General features: G+C 41.8%; 1 protein-coding gene across 10 annotated transcripts in view; it reads left to right on the top strand.

Moving 5' to 3' along the window:
* Window positions 1-12,344, top strand: part of LOC144508538 (uncharacterized) — a 33,970-nt gene extending 21,626 nt beyond the window's left edge. Inside the window, exons 8-12 of one of the 10 annotated variants that reach the window (XM_078236557.1) lie at window positions 4,185-4,355; window positions 4,662-7,204; window positions 7,600-7,896; window positions 11,238-11,340; window positions 11,816-12,344. In XM_078236557.1, the coding sequence (XP_078092683.1) occupies window positions 4,185-4,355; window positions 4,662-7,204; window positions 7,600-7,896; window positions 11,238-11,340; window positions 11,816-11,910 (3,209 nt within the window). In that variant the 3' untranslated portion in view covers window positions 11,911-12,344. Of the gene's footprint in view, window positions 1-4,184; window positions 7,205-7,599; window positions 7,897-11,237; window positions 11,341-11,815 lie in introns of all 10 variants that reach the window. The other 9 variants (XM_078236552.1, XM_078236553.1, XM_078236558.1 and 6 more) reach the window with 9 other exon arrangements.
* Window positions 12,345-24,880: the final 12,536 nt, after the last annotated feature.

Below are 24,880 nucleotides of genomic sequence, written 5' to 3'. Positions count from 1 at the left end.
GTTCATAGCTCCTTGAAAGTGGAGTCACAGGTGGACAGAGTGGTGAAGAAGACATTCGGCATGCTTGGTTTCATCGGTCAGAACATTGAATACAGGAGTTGGGACGTCTTGTTGAAGTTGTACAAGACATTGGTAAGGCCACACTTGGAATACTGTGTGCAATTCTGGTCACCCTATTATAGAAAGGATATTATTAAACTAGAAAGAGTGCAGAAAAGATTTACTAGGATGCTACCGAGACTTGATGGATTGAGTTATAAGGAGAGGCTGAGTAGACTGGGACTTTTCTCTCTGGAGCGTAGGAGGCTGAGGGGTTACCTTATAGAGGTCTATAAAATAATGAAGAGCATAGACAAGGTAGATAGTCAATATCTTTTCCCAAAGGTAGGGGAGTCTAAAACTAGAGGGCATAGGTTTAAGGTGAGAGGGGAGAGATACAAAAGTGTCCAGAGCGGCAATTTTTTCACACAGAGGGTGGTGAGTGTCTGGAACAAGCTGCCAGAGGTAGTAGTAGAGGCGGGTACAATTTTGTCATTTAAAAAGCATTTAGATAGTTACATGGGTACGATGGGTATAGAGGGATATGGGCCAAATGCGGGCAATTGGGATTAGCTTAGGGGTTTAAAAAAAAAAGGGCGGCATGGACAAGTTGGGCCGAAGGACCTGTTTCCATGCTGTAAACCTCTATGACTCTAAAATACCATTTAAGAATATTCACATGGCATACTCTGTAAGTTTTCATTCTATCTGACATTCTTATCAAATAATTCACCTCTCTTCATTTTCTTTCAATTTGATAAGGCCCACTAAAACCTTGCTTTTAACCCTCCATTGGTAATGGTACCAGTACTTTCTCCCCACTAACAAAATTACAAATTTTAGATTTCTTCTCTGCTTCTTTTTGTATCTCATACAGTGCCCCTTTTAAGTGCTATCTAGCCAACTCACCGGCCCTAGTTAATCTCTCCCTAAAGTTTGACACGTAGTCCAACAATGTAGCCGCAGAACACTGACTCATCGATTTCTTCTTGATCAATTTAAGTGGCCCTCTTACCTCATGACCAAAAATCAATTCAGACGGACTGAGTTTTATTGATTCATTAGGTGCGTCCCTAATTTCAAAAAGTATGAATGGAATTCCTTTTTCCCAGTCCTCTAACTAATCCTGACTATAGGCCCTCAACATGGTCTAAGGTAAAGTTTGTGGAAGCACTGTTTTGAGTTACTGGAGTAATTTGAGGAAACCTTGCTGCACACAGGAAGGGAGGAAAGACCAGTGTCTTCCATTGGTATGGGAGTTGTTGTTACAATGCCATTTGGTCTGCAACATGACTAAGAGGTAGAGAGGGGACAAGGAGAAGAAGGATGATTCATAGAAAGCCATAGCCACTGATGCGCGATATAACACACGAGAGGCTGGATGTACTCGGGAAATAAAGGCTTTTATTGCCAACAATAACAGAGCTACTATATACAGTATACGATCCCAGACTAAAGGGTCACCAGGCAGAGCAGTGACCTTTATACCTCTCCCAGGGGGCGGAGCCAACTGGGGTGTACCATAGGACTATATTAACAGGTAGAACAGCCCAACCCTAACCCCAACAGTAACATATCTACAGACTCATAGTACTGGCCAGACCATGGCTCAGCACTACCTGGTGGGAACCAACAATGGTTCACCACAGCCACAAAGGGTGCTCTTACAGAACAACTGCCAAAAATAGGAGCAGTGTCTGAGGAGGCTACACTTCATCAACAAGGTTGTCACATATTATGCCACCTTCTTTACACCAAAATGGAGCCTCAAAGCAATGGGAAGATGGCCCTCCCAGTAGCCATCAAGGTCACCATTACTATAACACTCATGTCCAGTGGATGCTTCCAGGTTGTTGGGTTTTGGAAATGCAATTCTGTCCGAATAACTAGCTTGCCAAAGTCATGTGACTCTGCTATGAGGCACTTTGCTTCAGGAGGTAGACATTTTAAGATGAGTTCTATAAAGATCTCTCACGCTAATGAAGACTGCTGTCCTTATAATTGAAACATGGTATCAGGAATGGGATAAAATAGAATGTTGAACCCTGGAAATGATTCAACGAAGACACTGAGAACCCAGACACAAAACAAGTTTCAGAATCTGCAAAATGAAAGAGTTACCACCAACTTCTTTACATATTACATATTAATGGGAGTCAATTTATATGCAGAGTATAAAAGTAAACCACTGGTTCATGTATTCATGCACTAATCTATTAAATTTTCGTCACTCTTGCTGGACCTAAAACCATATTGTTAAATGCTGGTTCACTAATTCTAGATTTTTCTCCTGGGTTGGGTGCATCGAGCCAGCAAATTCCTGGCTCTGCAAACCTGACCTTTAAAAATAGGTGCCCAGACATTGAATTTTTGATTGGGGGAATGGTGGGTTAGAGTAGGAATCAGGGCAGGTGAACTGGAAGACGTGAGGAGGCTGCCTGGTGCAGAGACAAATTGGGTGGAAGCCCTGCCTCCAGGTTCTGGCACTGTCCAAAAATAAAACAATAAAGATTACAACTTAAAACATCCTCAAACTCTCATTCCTCAGATGCCTGCAGTCTGTGCACACATTCCCCATGCCTCACCCTAATGCCAACACATGTCATCTCATGCCCACACACACACACACCCCATGGCCATTGTAGCCCCTATGCCAATTTAGTGCCAACTCATATCAGCCCATACACCACCCTTTACCCTTACACCTACAATGCCAACTCTGCTGGTATCCACCATGGCAGACTTCAGGACATGCAGAGATGAGTTAAAATAAAATTCTATAAAACAAAGTTCTAAGTGCCTATTGCAGACTTCACTATATCGAATAAATTCATTCATAAAATCCCATTTATTTCATTTATATTCCTTCAATTAAATAAAGCTTTATAATAACAAATATTTCATTCTTATTACACCAGGAATTGGAATTCAGGCCCACATCAAAAAGTTTGTAATCACCGTAGCTGTCAATAAAACAGTAAAATGGAAGCTACTGTCATGCAGCAGTAATCCAGTAATGAAAGCCCACAGGCCTATTTCAACAGTCAGAGTGAAATAGCAAGTAATCATTTATTTTTAACACCCCAGACCTTTTTGTCAAAGATTTAAAGGGCTGGGCTTTTAAATGCATTGTCTGCTGACAGTTCGTTTTGACAGGTGCTTCTGAAAGTTTTGACAGTTGATTTTGACAGGCCTGTTGACAGTTCCAATGAGCTTGATAGTGATGAGTTTGTACATTTTTTTATGCATATTGATTACTTATTTAATCACTTCAAAAAGGTACCTGACTTACTGCAACGTGTTCCTAACTTAGAAATCATAGAAACCCTACAGTGCAGAAGGAGGCCATTCGGCCCATCGAGTCTGCACCGACCACAATCCCACTCAGGCCCTACCCCCACATATTTACCCACTAATCCCTCTAACCTACACATTTTAGGATTCTAAGGGGCAATTTTTTTTTTAACCTGGCCAATCAACCTAACCCGCACATCTTTGGACTGTGGGAGGAAACCGGAGCACCCGGAGGAAACCCACGCAGACACGAGGAGAATGTGCAAACTCCACACAGACAGTGACCCGAGACCCGAGTGACTTCCATCAAAGGGCACATTGCTTGCCTAAAGGTGCTCCTGGACTTGCTCCAAAGGGGTACCCTGACTATCCAAACAAATCTATCCAAGTTAAACTAGCTTTTACCTGGTCTAATCTGCACATGTCGATTTTCACACTCCTGGTCTAACAAAATCCCACACCAGTGGAGGCAGCTGATGATTTAAATAGCCAGCTGTCTCTGTAAACCGTGTGTGTGTGAAACACAACCTGCCCCCATTCTCACTCCTGCAAAAATGGGCAGTGTTGTGTTTGGGAGCAGGACTTCTGTTTTTTTAGACATTTTCACTGTTTTGGATACAGCAGAGAGCCTCTCTGTCATTACAAAATCCAAACCTAGGTCTTCATGTACTCAAATAATAGTAGGTGAATATTGCTATAAACATTTTAGTAAAACAAATAGAAGAAACCAAATCACTTCTATAGATACAAATGTTATTTTAATAGTTTATTGGACAAATAAATTAGATTTGTGTTTTCCAATGTTTATTTATTCCAATGCTAATGATAATGTAAAGCATATTTATTTACAGTTGAAGAGGAATCTGAAGAAGGATTTGAAGATGGGGAAGATGCGGCTGACAGGAACGAAAACACTGAAATTGTGACTGGACATTTAGAAAGTGCTAGAATTGAATCACCAGATGTTGTGGGCAAGGTCACTGAAACCACTGAAGAGATAGCGTCCAGTTCTGAGTCTTCAGGTGCTGTTGTTAAAGTCTCTGAAGAGAAAGAGTTCAGTTCTGAATCTTCAGGTGCTGTGGTTGAAGTTAATGAGGTGAAAGAATCCAGTTCAGAGTCTTCGGGTATTGTGGTTGAAGTCCCTGAAGAGAAAGAGTCCAGTTCTGAATCTTCAGGTGCTATTGTTGAAGTTAATGATGTGAAAGAGTCCAGTTCTGAATCTTTAGATGTTGTGGTTGAAGTCTCTGAGGAGAAAGAGTCCAGTTCTGAGGCTTCAGGTGTTGTGGTTGAAGTTAACGAGGTGAAGGAGTCCAGTACTGAGTCTTCAGGTGCTGTTGTTGAAGTTAATGATGTGAAAGAGTCCAGTTCTGAATCTTTAGATGTTGTGGTTGAAGCTAATGAGGAGAAGGAGTGCAGTTCTGAGTCTTCAGATGTTGATGTTGAAGTTAATGAGGAGAAGGAGTCCAATTCTGAGTCTTCAGGTGTTGATGTTGAAGTTAATGAGGTGAAGCAGTCCAGTACTGAGTCTTCAGGTGTTGTTGAAGTTAATGAGGGGAAGGAGTCCAGTACTGAGTCTTCAGGTGTTGATGTTGAAGTTAATGAGGAGAACGAGTCCAGTTCTGAGTCTTCAGGTGTTGTTGTTGAAGTTAATGAGGAGAAAGAGTCCAGTACTGAGTCTTCAGGTGTTGTTGTAGAAGTTAATGATGTGAACGAGTCCAGTTCTGAGTCTTCAGGTGTTGTTGTTGAAGTTAATGAGGAGAAGGAGTCCAGTTCTGAGTCTTCAGGTGTTGTTGTAGAAGTTAATGAGGAGAAAGAGTCCAGTTCTGAGTCTTCAGATGTTGATGTTGAAGTTAATGAGGTGAAGGAGTCCAGTTCTGAGTCTTCAGGTGTTGTTGAAATTAATGAGAGGAAGGAGTCCAGTACTGAGTCTTCAGGTGCTGTTGTTGAAGTTAATGATGTGAAAGAGTCCAGTTCTGAATCTTTAGATGTTGTGGTTGAAGCTAATGAGGAGAAGGAGTGCAGTTCTGAGTCTTCAGATGTTGATGTTGAAGTTAATGAGGAGAAAGAGTCCAATTCTGAGTCTTCAGGTGTTGATGTTGAAGTTAATGAGGTGAAGCAGTCCAGTACTGAGTCTTCAGGTGTTGTTGAAGTTAATGAGGGGAAGGAGTCCAGTACTGAGTCTTCAGGTGTTGATGTTGAAGTTAATGATGTGAACGAGTCCAGTTCTGAATCTTCAGGTGTTGTTGTTGAAGTTAATGAGGAGAAGGAGTCCAGTTCTGAGTCTTCAGGTGTTGTTGTAGAAGTTAATGAGGAGAAAGAGTCCAGTTCTGAGTCTTCAGATGTTGATGTTGAAGTGGTGAAGGAGTCCAGTTCTGAGTCTTCAGGTGTTGTTGAAATTAATGAGAGGAAGGAGTCCAGTACTGAGTCTTCAGGTGTTGTTGTTGAAGTTAATGAGGAGAAAGAGTCCAGTTCTGAGTCTTCAGGTGTTGTTGTAGAAATTAATGAGGAGAAAGAGTCCAGTTCTGAGTCTTCAGGTGCTGTTGTTGAAGTTAATGAGGAGAAAGAGTCCAGTTCTGAGTCTTCAGGTGCTGTTGTTGAAGTTAATGAGGAGAAAGAGTCCAGTTCTGAGTCTTCAGGTGCTGTTGTTGAAGTTAATGAGGAGAAGGAATCCAGTTCTGAGTCTTCAGGCGCTATTGTTGAATTCACTGAAGAGAAAGAGTCCAGTTCTGAATTGGCAGGTGTTGTGGCTGAAGCCACTGAAAAGGAAGAGTCCAGTTCTGAAACTTCAGGTGTTGTGGTTGGCGTCCTTGAAAAGGAAGAGTCCAGCTCTGAGTATGTGGGTGCTGTGGTTGAAGTTAATGAGGTGAAGGAGTCCAGCTCTGAGTCGTTAGCTGCTGTGGTTGAAGTTACTGAGGAGAAGGAGCCCAGTTCTGAGTCTTCAGTTGCTGTGGTTGAAGCCACTGAAGAGAAGGAGTCCAGTTTTGAATCTTCAGGTGTTGTGGTTGAAGTCACTGAGGAGGATGAATCCAGTTCTGAATCTTCAGGAGTTGCAGCTGGAGTCACTGAAGAGAAGGAGTCCAGTTCTGAGTCTTCAGGTGCTGCTGTTGAATTCACTGAAGAGAAGGAGTCCAGTTCTGAATTGGCAGGAGTTGTGGTTGGAGCCACTGAAAAGGAAGAGTCCAGTTCTGAATCTTCAGGAGTTGTAGCTGGAGCCACTGAAAAGGAAGTGTCCAGTTCTGAATCTTCAGGAGTTGTGATTGAAGCCATTGAAAAGGAAGAGTCCAGTTCTGAGTCTTCAGGTGCCATGGTTGAGCTCCCTCCAGGGGCTAAATCAAATGCTGCATCTTGTTTCATTAAGGATAGAGCGCTTGCAATAGAGGAGTCAAGTGCTGAAACTCAAGATGTTATAGATACAATTCCTAACACAGAAAAATCCACCAAAACATCTCCAGATGTTCCAAATACAGTCTCTGAAGTGGAGGAAAGTAATGTTTCAACTCTGAACACTGGAGTACTGGCAAGAAAAGAACTCATTTCTACAACTCTAGTTCCTCTCGAACAAATCTTTGTCATAAAAGAACCCATAACTGAATCCCCAAGTGTTATAAGTACAGTACCTGCAATGCAAGAATTTAATGTTCCGCCTTCAGGTGCCGCAAATGCAATTGTTTCAGTCGCAGATTCCAGTAATACATCTTCAATTTCTCTGAGTGGATTCTCCATAGTGGGAGAATCTGAAGTGGCATCTCTACGTGCTGTAGATGGAACTCCTGCAAGTGGACAGTCTGTAATTCCATTAATAGAATCCGAGGATGGTAAATCTGGACAGAATGAGTCTGAAGTTGAGGAGTTTGAAACAATTGTACAACAGGTATTTATTTCTGAATACTCAAAAGTGTTAGCTGAGCAACTGCAGGACAAATTGTAATTGAAAACATTATCTTGACTCACCTTGAATGCCAATTTGAAACCTTTTTAACTACTTTTGTGGATGCTCGCACTTTACATTTTGTCTTTGAGCTAGTGATCATGTTACTAAACTACTACCATATTGTTACTATATATATATATATATGATATACATATATATATTTACATATTGTTATTAAAAGCTGCTGTGCCATTGAATGGAATATTGTTTGTAATTTGTTGCTGTTCAAGTTAATCTTAGACAAGTAAAGCCTTCAGTAGCTAAAATAAGTATTATAGTATTGTTGAAGACTGCTAACACATTCCCTTTTACTCTTGTATTTGTCCTTTGTTAAGGATGATATATTAAAAGGAAGTCCTCAGGCTGATGATTTTAAAATGCCACAATTGTTGGAAGTGGTTGATGAAGAAACCAGGTTGTACCCGGGTTGGCATAAGTGTGGTTCCTGGCACGTGATTAATACCACCGGGCTTGCTGCAAGTACCAACCAGGATGCCACCTCTCATGATCCGATTGAGCCACCAGCAATGGTAGAGAGTAAGATACAGGCAGAGCACGATACTGCTGCAGGGTCAACAGACGCCAAGAAGTCATCCAGCTGTGAAAACGAAGTGCCATCACCTGTAATGCAGGTCAGTGAAGAAAGATTTTAACATCTGTTCTACAGGAGTGACCATCATACATCATAGGACTGATGTGGTTTCCTGTAACTTCATCCATTTCACCGTCAGACTCAGGCATTCATCTGTCCACGTTGGTTTTGCTTGTTCAGTCTGCCTGCATTCCTTGTAACAAAGAGCACTATTTGATAATGGTTTTGTTAAATGGTAAGGTCCACAGCAATCAGTGAAAATTGAATGCATTGGTGTTACTACTTTGTGACAAAACTGGATTTTTAAAAATGCAAGTTATGATGAACTGAAATGGCTGTGCTTAGAAAGGACGATGGAAGCAAATTCAGTAATAAATTTCAACAGGAAAATAGAGAAGTACACAAAGGGAAAAGGTTTTCAAGGAAATGGGGAAACGGAAAGGGAATGGGAACAACATTCAAATAGCCAACACAATCACAATGGGCTAATGTGATTCTGTTCAGTCCTGATGAAGTACTCCATGGGTTGAGGTGCCATTTTTCAGCCAGAACATTGCATCAAGGTCCTGCCACCAAGTGCATGCAAGAAAGTACATAATTTGAATAGCCAAGAGGTTTCCCTGGTGTCCTGGAGAACATTTATCCAATATTACCAAAACAGTTTATTTATCTCATTGCTGTTTATGCAAACTTGTTATATGTGAATCGGCTGTTATGTTTTCCTGTATTACCACACTTGAAAAGTAATTAATTAGCTGTCTAATCCTGAAGTCAGAAAAGGAGCCTTTCAGATGCATGCTCTTTTTATATGTCCTCATTGTGTTGAAATGTACGTTGTCCATTCATGAATTTTATGCAAATAATCCAATTAAATCAGACAGAGACAACATAGAGAAAGGGAAATCATGTCTGAATAATTTAGTAGAGTTCTTTGAGGAAGTAACAAGCAGCATGGGGAAAGGGGAACCTGTAGATGTGGTTTACTTTGATTTCAAAAAGACATTTTTGGTAAGGTTCCACATCAAAGGTAGCATAGCTGAGCAGGCCACTGTAGCATGTGTCGATCTGTCAATGCCGAGATTGGCGCATACACAGTGGCCCCTGTTTGCCAGCCTGCTGATTGCTGGCCAGCTCGATTTCTGGCCAGCTCAATCGCTGGAAGCCCCGATCTCCTGATTCCCCCCTCCATCCCCTGCAGTTCTGGCACCCCCCCCCCCCCCCCCCCCCCCCCCACCCCTGCAGTCCCGATCGTTGGTCTCCCTCCTTCTGTCACTCAACCCAAAGTGCAAAGTGGCAGCGGGACCCCACACCCCCACCTCTTAGCACTGCCCTATGCCTGGTGGGCAGTGCCAATGTGCCCCCTTGGCATTGCTACTTTGCCCTTTGGGCAATGCCAGGGGCCCAGGTTGGCAATGGCCTTGTTTGCTCCCCCTTCACTCCAGCGGGATCGAGCCAGCAGCAAGTGGGGAGCTATACTAAACTCCACTGGCATGAAACACTGGAGAGGCTAGCGGGCCCAGAGATTTCAGTCCCGGGACTGCTAATGAGATTAAAATACATTAAAATTCTAATTTGAATAAATTATGCAGCTCTGTGCCGACTTCTGGTGTGGAGCTGATGGCGCCAGAAATCCGGTGCTGGGAGATGCCTGGAGGCCTTGGCGCCCAGCGGGGAGCCCGCAAAACAGCTAGAGTCTCCCAGCCTGCTGCACGACAAAAACAGCACAGCGGGATAGGAGAATCACCCTTCTCATGTTTCCTTACATTGAACTCCAGCTACCATAGTTAGAGTCATAGAATCATTGCAGCACAGGAGGCCATTCTGCCCATTGAGTCTATGCCAGCTGTCTAGAGCAACCCAATCAGTTCCATTCCTGCACTCTATACCTATAGCATTGCAAGTTTATTTTCCTTAGGCACATATCCAATTTCCTTTTGAAATCATTGATCATCTCTCCTCAGCCAACCTCATAGACAGTGAGTGCCAGGCAATCAGCACTTGCTGCATAAAAAAATTCTTCCTTAATATGTCTTGCCACCTGCAAAGGACCTATGCACATGAGTCCCAACATCCCTCTCCCCTGCATACACACTTTACAACTGTGTCATTAGGTGTATATTTCCTCTCCCTACCCCTTCTGCTGAAATGCATCACTTTTCTGTAATAAATTCTATCTGCCACATGCCTCCCCACTTGCAGTTGTTTGATATCATCCTCACTGTTTGGCATCATTGGCAAATTTTGAAATGTTATCCCATTATTCAAGTCCCTAAAGTTATTTATTTATATATATATCAAAAAAGCAGTGGTCCTAGTACCACTGTTTATCATACTCCAGTCTTTAAAAAACACCATTTACCACAATCTACAGGACAAAAATTGTCCTGAAGCCAATTTTTAATCCAAGCTGTCACTGACCCTCAAGTTTTTTCAAAGAGGCTTTGATGTGGTTTGGTCAAATGCTTTCTTAAAATCCATACAGACAACATTCACAGCCTTCCCTTAGGGCTTCCACTAAGCCTTAACTTAGTGTCATCTGCAAACTTGGACATACATCTCCTTATTCCCCCATTCAAGTCATTGTTCTGTGTAGTGAAAAGCTAATGCTCCAGTACAGATCCTTAGGGAACACCTACCAGTTACATATTGTTCTATCCTGCCAATCAGAGTACATTTCCTTTATCTCTATTCTGTCTTCTACCTTCCAACCAATGACCAACCTATGGCACATAGCAAGAAAGTCTAGCCATGACCCGGGGTTGATCCCAAACACCATTTTTACTTTTGATAATCAGGAATGCCCAAATGGGGAAATTGGCCACATGAAGTGTTTTTATTTTGAGGGACCACTTTTCTAATACTCCAACTGAATATTACTTGTAGTGGTTTTAAAGGATTTGCATTTCCATCGAGCACCATACAATGAGGTATCACACCAATGACTCATGTTTTAAAGTGCCAGATTCCAAACTCCATACCCTCTGCACTGAAATAACCAACTACCAGTTAAGAATTATGGAGAACTATCTCATGCAGACACAGAGGCTGGTTGTACAAATACTCCCAGTCTTGTCTATGATGAGTAAAGCCAGGTATTTTGGGGAAGAAATTGGGAGACTCACTTTGAATCATTCGATATTTCTTGGAGATTGGTCATGGAGCGGCTTCAGCAGAATGTTGCAAGTAATTTGTTCATTTTATTATTGAAATACAAGATAGAAACATGGCAGACAATATTGATTAATATATGTTTATATAGTAACTTTGTCCAAAAGTGCCATGCCCATGTCAAATGGTGCTTTTTGATGTAAGGATTAATTGGTCTTAATTCATTTGTCTTCATTCCAATATATGTTGTATTGGTCTGTTATTCTTCAATAGGCTCTAGGCTTCTGCCTTTCAATATTGACACTGATGATCATACTGCACTACCTTTGGATTAAGATTGAATACATGGCTTATACATGGATTTTTAATGAAGAAGGTAACATAACAATTATTCTAGATTCTTTAACAAGCAAACAAAAATGTAATTAATTTTATTTCTATGATGCACTTCAGAAAAATAAACCTCCGTTTATTCTGTTTGCCCTGGTTGAAAGCTAATAGATGTTGTTTTATGTTCATATTACTCTTTGAAAAATTGCCCTCAGCCATTTGTCCTACTGTTTGAATATGAATTAATGTTCCATCCATTACCGATTATCTTGCGCATCTTTTAATAGCTGCAAATGTTTAATTTTGTGCATGGTAAATGTATTGTCATTTGCAATATCTGAACATTTAAAAATATGGATAAAATAGTCACAGGTTTATACACCTTCATTTGTTCATGTTATCTACATTTAAATTATGCAATACAGTATAGTTTTGGCAATTTCATTGAGCTGCAGTAATGTTTTCAAATTTAAAATGTGCAATTCTCAAACTTTGCATGAAGCTACTTTGCTTGTTTCCAGCCCCCCACCCACCACTCCAGCCCCACAATCCCCAACCAGATGGAAAGCCCAGATTCGGCTGCAGAAAGCACCGTACAACAGACGACAAGTCGTGAGCTTAGCACTACTGACTTTCCTCGCCATATCTTTTCATTTTCATGGTTGAATGCACTTACTAAGTAGAGCAGCTGAAGGATTTCTCCATTGTTGCTATGCATTTTAAGTGGCGACAGTCATTTGTTGCTTGAAGTGACAAGTGGCACTATTAATGTTGAACCACATACAAGAGAAAAGCTTGTTAAAACATAGGTGGTCTATGTCCTGTTTAGTTTATTCCGAAAGTAGAGAATGGGTATTTATATGTAACTCCTTTACAAAGCTAGAGGAGTCTTTCCGATTCATTTGTAAAGTTCTCTTTTCTCAATATTGTTCACTTGTTATGAACACATAATCAAAAAGTAAACAACATCACACACGCAGGAGATATTGCTCTGTTAAAAACCACAGTTCTGCATTTCTTTTGTAATAAAACGATTGGCTGTTATATTTTAGAGTTGTCTGTGTTTATTGATGCTTAGTATTGTGCAAACTCTGGACTTAACGCCGATGTTCTTAATAATTCTTCTGTAATTAAGGAATAATGATTTAAAACTCTAAGATGACGAAAATACTCTAATGCAGCCTGGATATTAGTGGGAATTAACATATTTGGTTCTATTTATTAAATGAGAGGTAATTCACTAATCTTAACTGGAATAAGACCACACACTAAGAACTAAATGGCGATCATAAAACTTATCATTAAAAATGCAATCACTTGTAAGAATTGTCTTTAAACCAGAGGAAAATAACATTCATTTGGCTTTTATGGTTAAAAAAGAGAACTCAATGTAATTGGAATATTTCAGTTTGAGCTGTTTGGACTATTGAATTAGTTTATACTTTCATTTTTGATCTTCAGAATAATTTAGTATATTTTACAATGCTTCAAGAGTAAGCAATATTTAGCAAAAATATTGTATTTGCAGTTTAGTTTCCCCATTTGATTACTTTGTAACAATAACTATGGGCAAGAAATTGGACTAGCTATTGCCCTTTTTATGGATGCTATGAATGCTCTTAGAGCTACAAAAGTGGCATACATTATGCCAGATGCCATATTGATGAGGGCATTGCGGACACACACAGTGAATGATCACCAGAAAAATGAAGATCCTGACAGGAGTCAGTATGACGAGTTGATGCAATAGGTGACATTTTGTACCTTGACGCTCCAGCTAATGCCCGCTGAACTTTGCAAAGCTGAACACTCAGCAACAGGAAGGTCCTCCCCACTCACTGGTGCTATTTAAAGGAATCATCAACTGCTTATCGTCAGTTGCTAGTTAATTTCTTCTGGTTATGATTCTACAACAGTTTAAATGCTTTCGATAGTTGTTGCAAAACCTCTGCAGTGAATGATCTAGCAGGTGCCAAATACTTTCTGCTGACTTCAGAGCTAGAGATGAATGTATTTGAAGGCATTCCCCACTAAGAATATCGAATAACTCAGAGAATGAACAAAGGCCATGCAGAGCAAGACAAGCTGCTCAAAGAGAGGGGAGCGAGAGATATTGGCAACATTTTAGAGTTTGTCCTTCACTGTCATATAAAAGAGACTCTCTAGTCAATAAGAACTAAACTGTTTTCATCTCTCTTGTTAGTGCAAAGCAGGCAGAGTGAGCATGGAACTTTATAAGGACCTCCCCATGGTGCAACGTATCATTAACTGTATGCACGGTGCTTTGTGGGCCCCAAATATCAATTCTGGTATCATGCTTGAATGGAAAAGTGATCCCACTTCCTCAGTGTTCAACTGGTATGCGAGCATCAGCAATGATAGGGCCTGGGTGGGATTGTTGTCGGTGTAGGCTTAATGGGCCAAATGGCCTCTTTCTGACTGTAGGGTTTCCATGATTCTATACTTCTTTCAGAGGCACAGGCTACCTTTAACTGGCTTTAATTGGTGCTGGCTGGTTATGATTTTGGACTCCTTGTTGACATGTGCAACTGGTTAATCAAGTGCTTAGTGGTGACTGAATGTAACAATCGTGGAAATGAACAGGCAGTATGCAACATTACATTGAATGGGCATGGGTTATTAGAGCATCACAATCCCCGTGCCCAATTGAACTGTCCAATTTAGATCTGTGCGCCCACTGTCTAAGATTCAGAACTGTTTTGTTTGGTCTGAGTCTATTTTTCTACTGCGAGCTACAAAACAACACCAGTGGTTTTGTAGCTCTTGAAGCCAGGTATGAATATTTCCACGCTTTATTCATTTATCATACAATTCCTTTAGTTCAGGCTAGCAAAAAACATTTGATTTCCCCAAGGATTTGTTTGTAAATACAAAACTATGTACATGACACAGATACAATTATTAATTCTGACCTGTAAATAATACATATTACCACAGGGAACTCACGATTAAAGAAGGATATTTTTTCCAGATGCAATACACGTAGTGTTATGACCCAATGGTCAAATCTACCCCACACAAGTGTTTGATCTAAGTCAAGATATTTTCATATCTTTGCTTTAATTTTTTAAAAAAAGCTGATTTCTCTTTGGAAATAAATATTTTGCCATGCATTATAATTACTATTAACATTGGAGTCTTTATTTTGATGCTACAAGCTGATATCAGAGTTAGTGGTTAGCAATTCCTTTGTTGCTGTCAGTGTAAGCACCAGACAATGCAAGTCAGATAAATCAAGTGTGTCCAAATGATTGCTTCAGTGCTCCACATAGCATATCTTCTAGATTTTGGAGAGTTGAGAGTTCCTGTTAATTTGCTCATATGTGAAAATCTGAAAGATGTTGCTGAGAATAGACCAGAGTACTCTGATTCTGGATTTATTTATCAATTATTAATTTTTTTTAAAAGCCATATACAAATCAACAGACTCTCAAAATATAAGACAGACAGAAACAACAACTTGGGGCTGGGTTTTATGCCCCACTGCCCCTGCATTGATGTGTTTGAAGGCAGGGTACTGACAGTCCGGCAGCCTATCTGCCCACCCATGACCTCTCCCTATTTTCCAATCAGCAGAGGCAGCACTTGGCACCCTGCCTGTTTTTGGGCTTATTGATCCTTAAGTGGGCAAGTAACGGGAGATGCACATGCCACATGGGGAGCCCAGCAGATTTTACTGGATGGGTTGGCATCAGGCAAGAGGGAAGAGAGGGAACATCCAATGAGGATCCTCTAATGTCCATCAGAAGTAGCCCCCCCCACCCCAACCAATTCAGGGTCATACCCCCACAATTTAAACCTCTGCCCCTGGCCTCTCAAACATGACTTCTTGTCACTCCTACTGGGCCCTGTCAGCCAGGCCCTGCCAATAACCAGGATTTACCTTGAAGTCCAGCTCCATAACCTCCTCTTGCTCAGGAACTGCCTGTTCTCCCAGCAAATCAGATTGGCTGGCAGCTCTCTAATGTGGGAATTTCTCCCAAGGTGGGGGCAAGAGTCTCACCCTCAGCCAATTACCACTGCCCCCAGTGTGAAATGCAGTGGAAAGCCCAAAGACTGTCTTTTTAGAAATCTTAGAAATCATAGAAACCCTACAGCACAGAAAGAGGCCATTCGGCCCATCGAGTCTGCACCGACCACAATCCCACCCAGGCCCTACCCCCATATCCCTACATATTTACCCACTAATTCCTCTAACCTACGCATCCCAGGACACTAAGTCACTAATTCGCCCACTTTAGTGGGTGAATTCCCTACCACCTTTTTAGTCAGGGAGGGTGAGGGGAAAGGAAGTGGGTCTTGGATTTATATAATGCCTTTAACATAGGAAAACATCCCAAGTGACCAGATTTGTGGGATGGAGAATTCATGGAGGGGGTGTGGGGTAGAGTAGAAGAACATTACACAGCAGTAGGAAAAGATAAAGGCATGGAGAGAATTTAACATGAACATTTTAAAATCAAAGCATTAGAACACTGGGAGACAATGTAAGTCAGCGAGCACAGAGATGATGCATAAGTGAGAATTGGAGTTTTAAATATGGATCAACTCAATATGGAGGATGGAAGTTTGGAGATCTAACAGGAAAACACTGGAATAGTCAGGCCTGGAGATAACAAAAGCATTGTTGAGAGCTCTATCAGCAGAGGCTGGCAATATGGCAGTAGGTGATCCTTATGATGGAAAGGACATAATGTTGGTCATCTTAGGATCAGATTGGATGCTGAAGTTGTGAACAGTCTGGTACAGTTTATACAATGGCAAGGGAGGGAGGTGAAATTTGCCGTAAGGGTACTAGGTTTGTGCCATGACTTAGGTCTTCCCAACCTTTAAGTGAAGGAAATTGTGGCCCCTCCAGGGAATAATATATAGATTGGACGTGGGAGGGAGATGTAGTCAAGGATAAGTCTTTGCGATATCCAGCGACAGCAGTGTGGGGTTGGAAGAAAATCTATTGTGGGAGATTCTATATGACGTGATAGATAAGCCCGCTCAGATGAATGAAGACGGAGAGGCATTGAAGATGGATAGTTCAGTCAACTGTCTCATGTGGCCATGTAGCCATATCTCTGTAATATCTATCTTATCTTACTTATTAATTTCTATTTGCATTTTCAGTTCATCTGTTTTGTTTCGAATGTTACGCTGCTATCTACATTAAGATACAAAGCCTTTAGTTTTGTCCTTTTATTATTTTTTTAGCATCTAGCCTTACCTGCTGCTTTATTTTTAGATTTGTACTCTCTGTCCCTTCCTGCCATGGTCTGTATATAATTTCCTATATTAGTACCTTCCTCTCTTGCTTTGTCTCTACTCTTTGGCACAACACATCTTCCCCAACTTGATCCCTTGCCCCACTATTCAGTTTAAAACTCTCTTTTAATGATTATATCCGAATCAACTTAAATCTATCACTAGTTTGTTTAGTGACTCATTTGTCCATTTTCTGCATATCATATTTGCATCACTGAAGTAGACTGCACTTTGAGGAAAGAGTTATTATTAATGCATATTGCCAAGCATTGTATTATTTCAGGGAATGTGGTTTCACATGTCAGTTAATGGAAAAAATCACCCAATTTGATTCACAAAGCCTTTGTTAGAGTAGTATGGTGGGATCTAATTAGCCTGCATTGTTACAATGAGATTTTCTCTAAGCAGCTTTGTGCTTAAAGTGATATTAATGTACAGTTGATAAGTAGTTGAATATTGTTTTAAAATATGCACAACTAAAGTGCAGGTTGTTGATGAATCCTAAGTTGATATCACTTATCACTGACTATTTTCTGACTGGGACCCTTCAATTCAGAACCTAATTTACTCACGTAAGTGGTCTACCACCTCGTTTATGTTATGCCCATATTGTTTAAACAAAGGACCCACAAATTTAACAATAGTATCAATGCTTGCACAGATTGGGTTATTCCACTTCTAAATTTGTCTGCCTTTTGTCTGTTTTTGTGCATAAAAATATATCATACTTACAAATTTCCACTCCATTAAGTGGCAAATTGACGCAGGGAATGTTCCCGCATCTGAAGATTACAACACATTCATCCTCATCAACATAATGACAACAAGCTCCAGGACTGAAACATTCCACTTTGTGTGCTTGAGTCACTGCCCTGGATGGTTGGGGGAGAGCTGCTGTCATTGAGGATGCCTGAGTGACACATCCATGAGACCATTTACCTTATACAAAATAGGGGCCTAATGCTGATTTCAGGCCCCTTAATTAATTTGGTTCTGTTTGCTGCTGCCCGCAACAGCCAGGCCAACAGACTTTAAAGGGACTGTGGGACACTGCCACAGAAATAGAAGATGTTATGCTTACTTCAACGAGGAGCCAAAGAGAGCAGCGATCCTCTTGGTTCCACATTAAAGCAATGGGCTGTTATCAGCCTGCATTGCCCCTTTCCTGCTGCCTTTGGACAGTTTCTTCACCAACCCCCACAGTGATCCAGTAATATGAAACTGGCAGCCCAATTTCCATTGCTCCTGGCCACCTGCCACTTTAGGCGAATCAAAGATTCACCTATGTTAAGAATAAGAATGGGAATTTGAACTCAGCTCTCTGAATAACCATGGCCGTCAATTGGTTCATAGGATATAGGCATCAATGGTTAAACCAGCAATTATTGCTGATCCCTAATTGCTTTTGGGAAGGTGGTGATGAGCCGCTTTCTTGAACCACTGCTGTCGTGTAGGTACATCCAAATGGCTATGAAGGAGGAAGTTCCAGTATTTTTGACCCAGTGACAGTGAAGGAATGACAATGTATTTCCAAGCCAGGATGATGTGTGGCTTGGAGGGGAACTTGCAGGTGATGGCATTTCCATGTATCTGCTACCTTTGTCCTTTTATGTGGTAGAGGTCATGGGTTTGGAAGGTGCTTTTGAAGGAACTTTGGTGAGTTACTGCAGTGCATCTTGTAGAAGGTACACACTACCTTTTACTGTTACTGTACAGGGATGGTGGAGGGAGTGAATGTTCGTGGACGGGGTGCCAGTCAAGTGGGCTGCTTTGTCCTGGATGGTATCAAGCTTCTTGAGCGTGTTGGAGTTGGACTCATCCAGGCAAGTGGACAGTATTCCGTCTCACTCCTGACTTTGCTTTGTAAACGGGGAACAGGTTTTGGGGAATCAGGAGATGATTTACTGTCCCTGAATTCCCAGTCTCTGATCTGCTATGGTAGCCACAATATTTATGTAGCTGTTCCAGTTCAGTTTCTGATCAATGGTAACCCCCAGGATATTGATAGTAATGCCATTGTCAGATAATTGATTTGTCTAACAAGGTAATATAGCCTAAACGGCAGTGACATTGCTCTGTCTTGGCGCGGGCATTAAGGACTGTGTTAAAATAGCACCCGAAAGCACTGAGATCGCACAATTAATTTGGTCAAATGTAATTTCTAGATATGATACTGACCCAAAAATCTGGGAAAGGCTGCACACGAAAATCACAAACAGGTAAACTTTTCTGAGTCATTTTAAAATACCGATACATGTTTACTGTTTTTTGAGTATTGAACTACAAACACTAATACCAAAGAGCACTGGCGTGTCACGAAACTTGGCTGAGATGTACATTCTTTACATGAAGTTCCATACTGTGTAATCATTTTATTACACATTTTGAACAGTAACAATATATGTTGTATAATTTGAACAAGTTGGATTCAATACAGTGTTAAATAACATGGTATATATAACACACGTCACACAAGTATTGGACAACTAATTGTAGTAGAATGTCCATCAAAAGCATCATTTTCCAATGCTTTCCATAATCAGTCTGTTACTCTCTGCCTTCTGGGCCAATTTTTCAGCTTTAGCCATCCCCAGGAATTCTCTCAATAGATGAAAGGTGAGGTCGAGAGAGTTGGGTTTTGAATTGTATCTTTTTGATCGGTACGTGTCACCGCCGCCTCCCTGAAGTTCTCCGGTGCTCTGGCTGTTTGGAATGGGGTAGCCCAGTGTTACCAGGGGTGGCTCTGACCTCTGCGCCCTGGCCTTGGAATCATCAGGAGGCGTTTGGAGCAGATTCTGGTGAAATGGGAGACGGAGGCTGTGGTCCCACTGTTCCAGATCCAGGTCAGGCTCTTCACTGATGTAGGAGTCAAACCGGTTAGGGGTTGTGATAAGATGCGACTCTTTCGCGGGAAGAAAGCCGAGCACGAATAGGGATGTTGCCAAAACTAGTTTATTCATCTTGACAGAGTGTCAAACTAGATTTGGAATCTGAAAATGCAGAAACAAAACAACAGAATCCCTCATGGATAAGGCAATGGTTTATCATGTGCTCACCAAAGCTGGTGACAGGATTAGATAAACACAATTAAAATTAATGAGTGTACTTCAGTTCCTTCAATAAAACCATCCTCTTCAAATACACTTGTGTCTGTCTTTCAGTCTGTCCCTGTCCATTCAGCTCTGACTTGACAATTATTAACAGAAAATGTTTCTGCAAATGTTTGAGTGATTGTTACTGCATGTATTATTCCAATGTAACATTTTTAATCACAGTATGTAGGATTATATTCCTAACCAACCAACGATGGTCAAGTCAAATCTCTTAATTGGCACGGTGGCACAGTGGTTAGCACTACTGCCTCACAGGTTCGCTTCCTGGCTTGGGTCACTGTCTGTGCCGAGTCTGCACGTTCTCCCCGTGCTTTGGTTTCCTCCGGGTGCTTTGGTTTCCTCCCACAGTCCAAAAGACTTGCTGGTTAGGTGGATTGGCCAAGCTAAATGGTCCCTCAGTGTACCCGAACAGGTGCCGGAGTGTGGGGACTAGGGGATTTTCACAGTAACTTCATTGCAAGTAAACCTACTTGTGACACTAATAAATAGTGTTAAACTTCTGGTTACCAAAGTAAAGTACTTTTAAAGTAATGGAATTGTACAAAACAAGTTCGTTTCAAATGATATTGGTCGCTCAGGTTGTCTGCCTTCAAGCTGGACAGTAAATGTAACTTACATTGCAGTTATTAATCTTTGAAATATGTGTAAACTTGACCTTTAATCCAGTTCAGTAACACAACAAAACCAATCAGTTGCGAACCGTTTCTAACATGTTCAATGAAATATAATAGGTCTATTTTAAAAACTATGGTTCACAGTTTTTAAACCTGCAAATGCAGCCTCGGAACGGTAGCTAATTGGTCACAGATCATTAAAGTCTATTTAAGCTATCCGTCACGTTGTATTTACAATAACTATCGCCTCTGATCAGCGCCTTCCTGTTTTTGCCAATACCACCCAGCCTCATCAAACCGCATTCACCATGGAACTTACAGCGCTGACTTCCTTCGATTTTCTTGTCTGTTTTCCCCCTCTCAATCCAAGTTCTGCAAGGATGTGATTCCAAATGGAAAAGCAGCAGAATTGCCACATTTATATACAGGTAAAATCCAGCGACTTCCAACATGTCACTGAGTTTGATTCCCAAGTGAAAGGCAATGCGCGCCGGAGCGTAGAAATCAAGGTATCCCCTAAGTGACTTTTGCCATCTTTGAAGGAGTTTACATAAACAGTGACGCCAATCAAACGGCGGAGTTCGTGGTCCTTGACGTAAGAAGACGTTTCCCCGGTTGTCGAGTCGCAAACTTCAGTGTTTTCACTGCATGTCCCTGTGGATGGGGCAAACTGGAAGGAGATTGCTGCTTGGACAGCGACGCTTACATCGAGCGCTGTCCCTGGTGCTGAAATGAGCCGCCCGCTATTTTGATCCGTTCAAAGAACACGTCGAGGTAGCCTCAAATAGCTTTAAAAATATGCACGACTTAAAGAACAATGGTTAGATAAAAATATTCTTTTGGATACTTCTTTCTCCAATATTCACAGTAAGAAGTCCCACAACACCAGGTTAAAGTCCAAAAGGTTTATTTGGGTAGCAGGAGCTTTCGCAGTGCTGCCCCTTCATCAGGTGAGTGGCGTGTTTGGTTCACAAACAGGGCATATATAGACACAGACTCCATTGCAAGATAATGGTTGAAATGCGAGTCTTAACAGGTAATCAAGTCTTTACAGGTACAGACAATGCAAGTAGAGAGAGGGTTAAGCACAGGTTAAAGAGGTATGAATTGTCTCAAGCCAGGACAGTTAATAAGATTTTGCAAGCCCAGACAAGTCGTGGGGGTTACAGGTAGTGTGACATGAACCGAAGATCCTGGTTGAGGCTGTCCTCATGTGTGCAGAACTTGGCTATCAGTTTCTGCTCGGCGATTCTGCACTGTTGTGTGTCTTGAAGGCCGCCTTGGAGAACGCTTACCCGAAGATCAAATGCCCATGACTGCTGAAGTGTTCCTCAACAGGAAGGGAACACTCCAGCCTGGTGATTGGTGAGCGGTGCCCACTCACCCATTGTCATAGCATCTGCATGGTCTCACCATTGTACCATGCCTTGGGACCATCGATCTTTGGGTAAGCATTCTCAAGCTGGCCTTCAAGACACACAATAATGCAGAATTGCTGAGCAGAAACTGATAGCCAAGTTCTGCACACATGAGGATGGCCTCAACTGGGATCTTGGGTTCATGTCACACTACCTGTAACCCCCATGACTTGCCTGGGCTTGCAAAATATTACTAACTGGATAAAACTAACTGTCCTGGCTTGAGACAATTCACCCCTCTTTAACCTGTGCTTAACCCTCTCTCCACTCACATTGTCTGTACCTGCAAAGCCTTGATTACCTGTTAAGACTCACATTCCAACCATTATCTTGCAATGGAGTCTGCGTCTATATATGCCCTATTTGTGAACCCAACATGCCACTCACCTGATAAAGGAGCAGCACTCCGAAAGCTCGTGCCACCAAATAAACCTGTTGGACTTTAACCTGATGGTGTGAGACTTCTTACTATGTTCAATATTCATGAATGGGTTCCACATTCTCTAGTTTATGCATTCCATATATTGTTTAGTTTAGTTTATTTCTTAGTGTTACAAGTAGGCTTCCATTAACACTGCAATGAAGTTACTGTGAAGATCTCCTAGTCGCCACACTTTGGCTCCTGTTTGGGTACACTAACTGTGGGTGGAAGTCGGAGCACCTGGAGGAAACCCACAGAGACACGGGGAGAACGTCCAGACTCCGCACAGACAGTGACCCAAGCCAGGAATCAAATCTGGGTTGCTGATGCTGTGAGGCAGCAGCGTTAACCACTGTGCCAAAGTGCCGCTTGAGGGAGTGCTTACTCCCTGCTGATAAAAGAATCACCCCTCCACCCCCCATATGTACACACACACATATTTTTAAAATCTATATCAGGCGGCACGGTAGCACAGTAGTTAGCACTGCTGCTTCACAGCTCCAGGGACCTGGGTTCAATTCCCGGCTTGGGTCACTGTCTTTGTGGAGTTTGCACATTCTCCTCGTGTCTGCGTGGGTTTCCTCCGGGTGCTCCGGTTTCCTCCCACAGTCCAAAGATGTGTGGGTTAGGTTGATTGGCCATGCTTAAATTGCCCCTTACTGTCCTGAGATGCGTAGGTTAGAGGGATTAGAGGGTAAAATATGTACGGATATGGGGGTAGGGCCTGGGTGGGATTGTGGTCAGTGCAGACTCGATGGGCCGAATGGCCTCTTTCTGTACTGTAGGGTTTCTATGATTTCTATGAATCCAGCAGTTCGTGCACTGCCCCAGACACAACTGAATTGAAAGCAAAGATGCCAACAGCCTAGAACAATCAGATTGTAATTATTTTTATCATTGTAACCAAACTCCTTTACAAGGGTCAAATTCCCAAACCTGGAAATGACCTGTAGTGAAATCCTGAGGTTGAGTGAGAAGCAGGAGTGTGAGCAGAAATACCACCTTAGTCCATGGACATAACTCCTTCAGAGAAACTGAACTGGGTAAAAATATAAGTTTAAAGTTTACTGTTTCAAGTCATGACCAATGGGACTCTCCCGAAAATAAGAGTACACTTAAACAAGAGTGCGATAGAAATTGTTTTGTTACAGGCTAAGCTGATAAAAATATCCTAACTCCTACAGTGTGTTTTCTCTGAGATTCCACAAGATACAATGGAGGACTAAGTACAGATGTAATAATGATGAATCCATTAGTTTTTCCCCCAATGCTGCTGGAACCATGCAGTCAGAGTTTGTGTTAGGTATGACTCCAGCCAGTAGCTAACCCTCACCACAACTCTCGTTAACTTTACATTTGGTAAGGTTTCTTAATGCCGCACTCAGTCAAAATGCTGCCTTGATGTCAGAGGCAGTCACTCTGATCTCACCTCCTGATTTCCCATGAGGATGTTGCCAGGATTGAGAACTCTTTCTATTATTTTGCTGATGGTTGAGAGTGGGCTGATGGATAGCAATTGGTCAGATTAGATGTGTCCTGTGGTTTGTGGACAGGGCATCCTGGGCATTTTGAACATTGCCAGGTAGATGCTGTACCCGAACAGCTTGGCTAGGGATGCAACTCACTTTGGAGCAGAAGTTTTTAGCACTACTGCTAGGAATGTTATCAGGGTCACATCAACTTTCCAATATCCAGTACCTTTAACCATTTCTTGATAGCATGTGGAGTGAATCAATTGGCTGAACAACTGTCCCTTGCCCTTATTCTCCCTCCATTCTTCTTTCAAGTGGTGTTCAACCTAGAGGACTATTGATTCATCAGCTCATGGAGGGTGATAGACGATAATAAGCAGGAGAGATCCTTGGACATGTTTGACCTGATGCCATGAAACTTCAAGAGGTTCAGAATCAATGTTGAGGACTCCCAGGGCTATTCCCTCCTGACTGTTGACCACAATGCCGCCACCTCTGGTGGGTCTATCCTGCTAGTAGGACAGGACATACACAGGAATGATGAAGGATCAGTCTGAGACATTGGTTGTAAGGAATGATTTGGTGTGTATGACTGTATCAGGCTGTTGCTTGTTTAGTCTGCGGAACTGTTCTACCAACTGTGGCACAAGTCCCCAGATGTTAATGAGGACATACTAACGTAAGTACATATGAATTAGGAGTAGGAGTAGGCCACTCGATCCCTCCAGCCTGCTCTGCCATTCAATAAGATTATAGCTGATCTGATTGTAACTTCAACTCCACATTCCCATCTACCCCCAATAACCTTACACCCTGTTGGTTATTAAGAATCTATCAACCTCTGCTTTAAAAATATTCAAAGACTCTGCTTCCACAGTCTTTTGGGGAAGAGAATTCCAAAGACTCATGACCCTCTGAGAGAAAACATTTCTCTTTATCTCTGTCTTAAATTGGGGACTCTTTATTTTTAAACGGTGACATTTAGTTCGAGATTCTCCCACAAGGGAAACCATCCTTGAAAACCCCTGTCAAGACACCTCAAGATCCTAAATGTTTCAATCAAGTCACCTCTTACTCTTCTAAACTCCAATGGATACAAGCCTAGCCTGTCCAACATTAAACAACCCATCCATTCCAGGTATTAGTCTAGTAAACCTTCTCTGAATTGATGCGAATACATTTACATCCTTCTTGAAGTAAGGAGAGCAATACTGGGCACAATAGGACTTGGCAGAGTTGACTGGGCTGGGTATTCCTTTGTTGTTTCCAGTGTA

This window comes from Mustelus asterias, chromosome 20, assembly GCF_964213995.1.
Source record: "Mustelus asterias chromosome 20, sMusAst1.hap1.1, whole genome shotgun sequence".
NCBI lineage: Eukaryota > Metazoa > Chordata > Chondrichthyes > Carcharhiniformes > Triakidae > Mustelus > Mustelus asterias.
The sequence above is the reverse complement of the archived record's forward strand: the minus strand, read 5'-3'. Positions and strand labels throughout refer to the sequence as shown.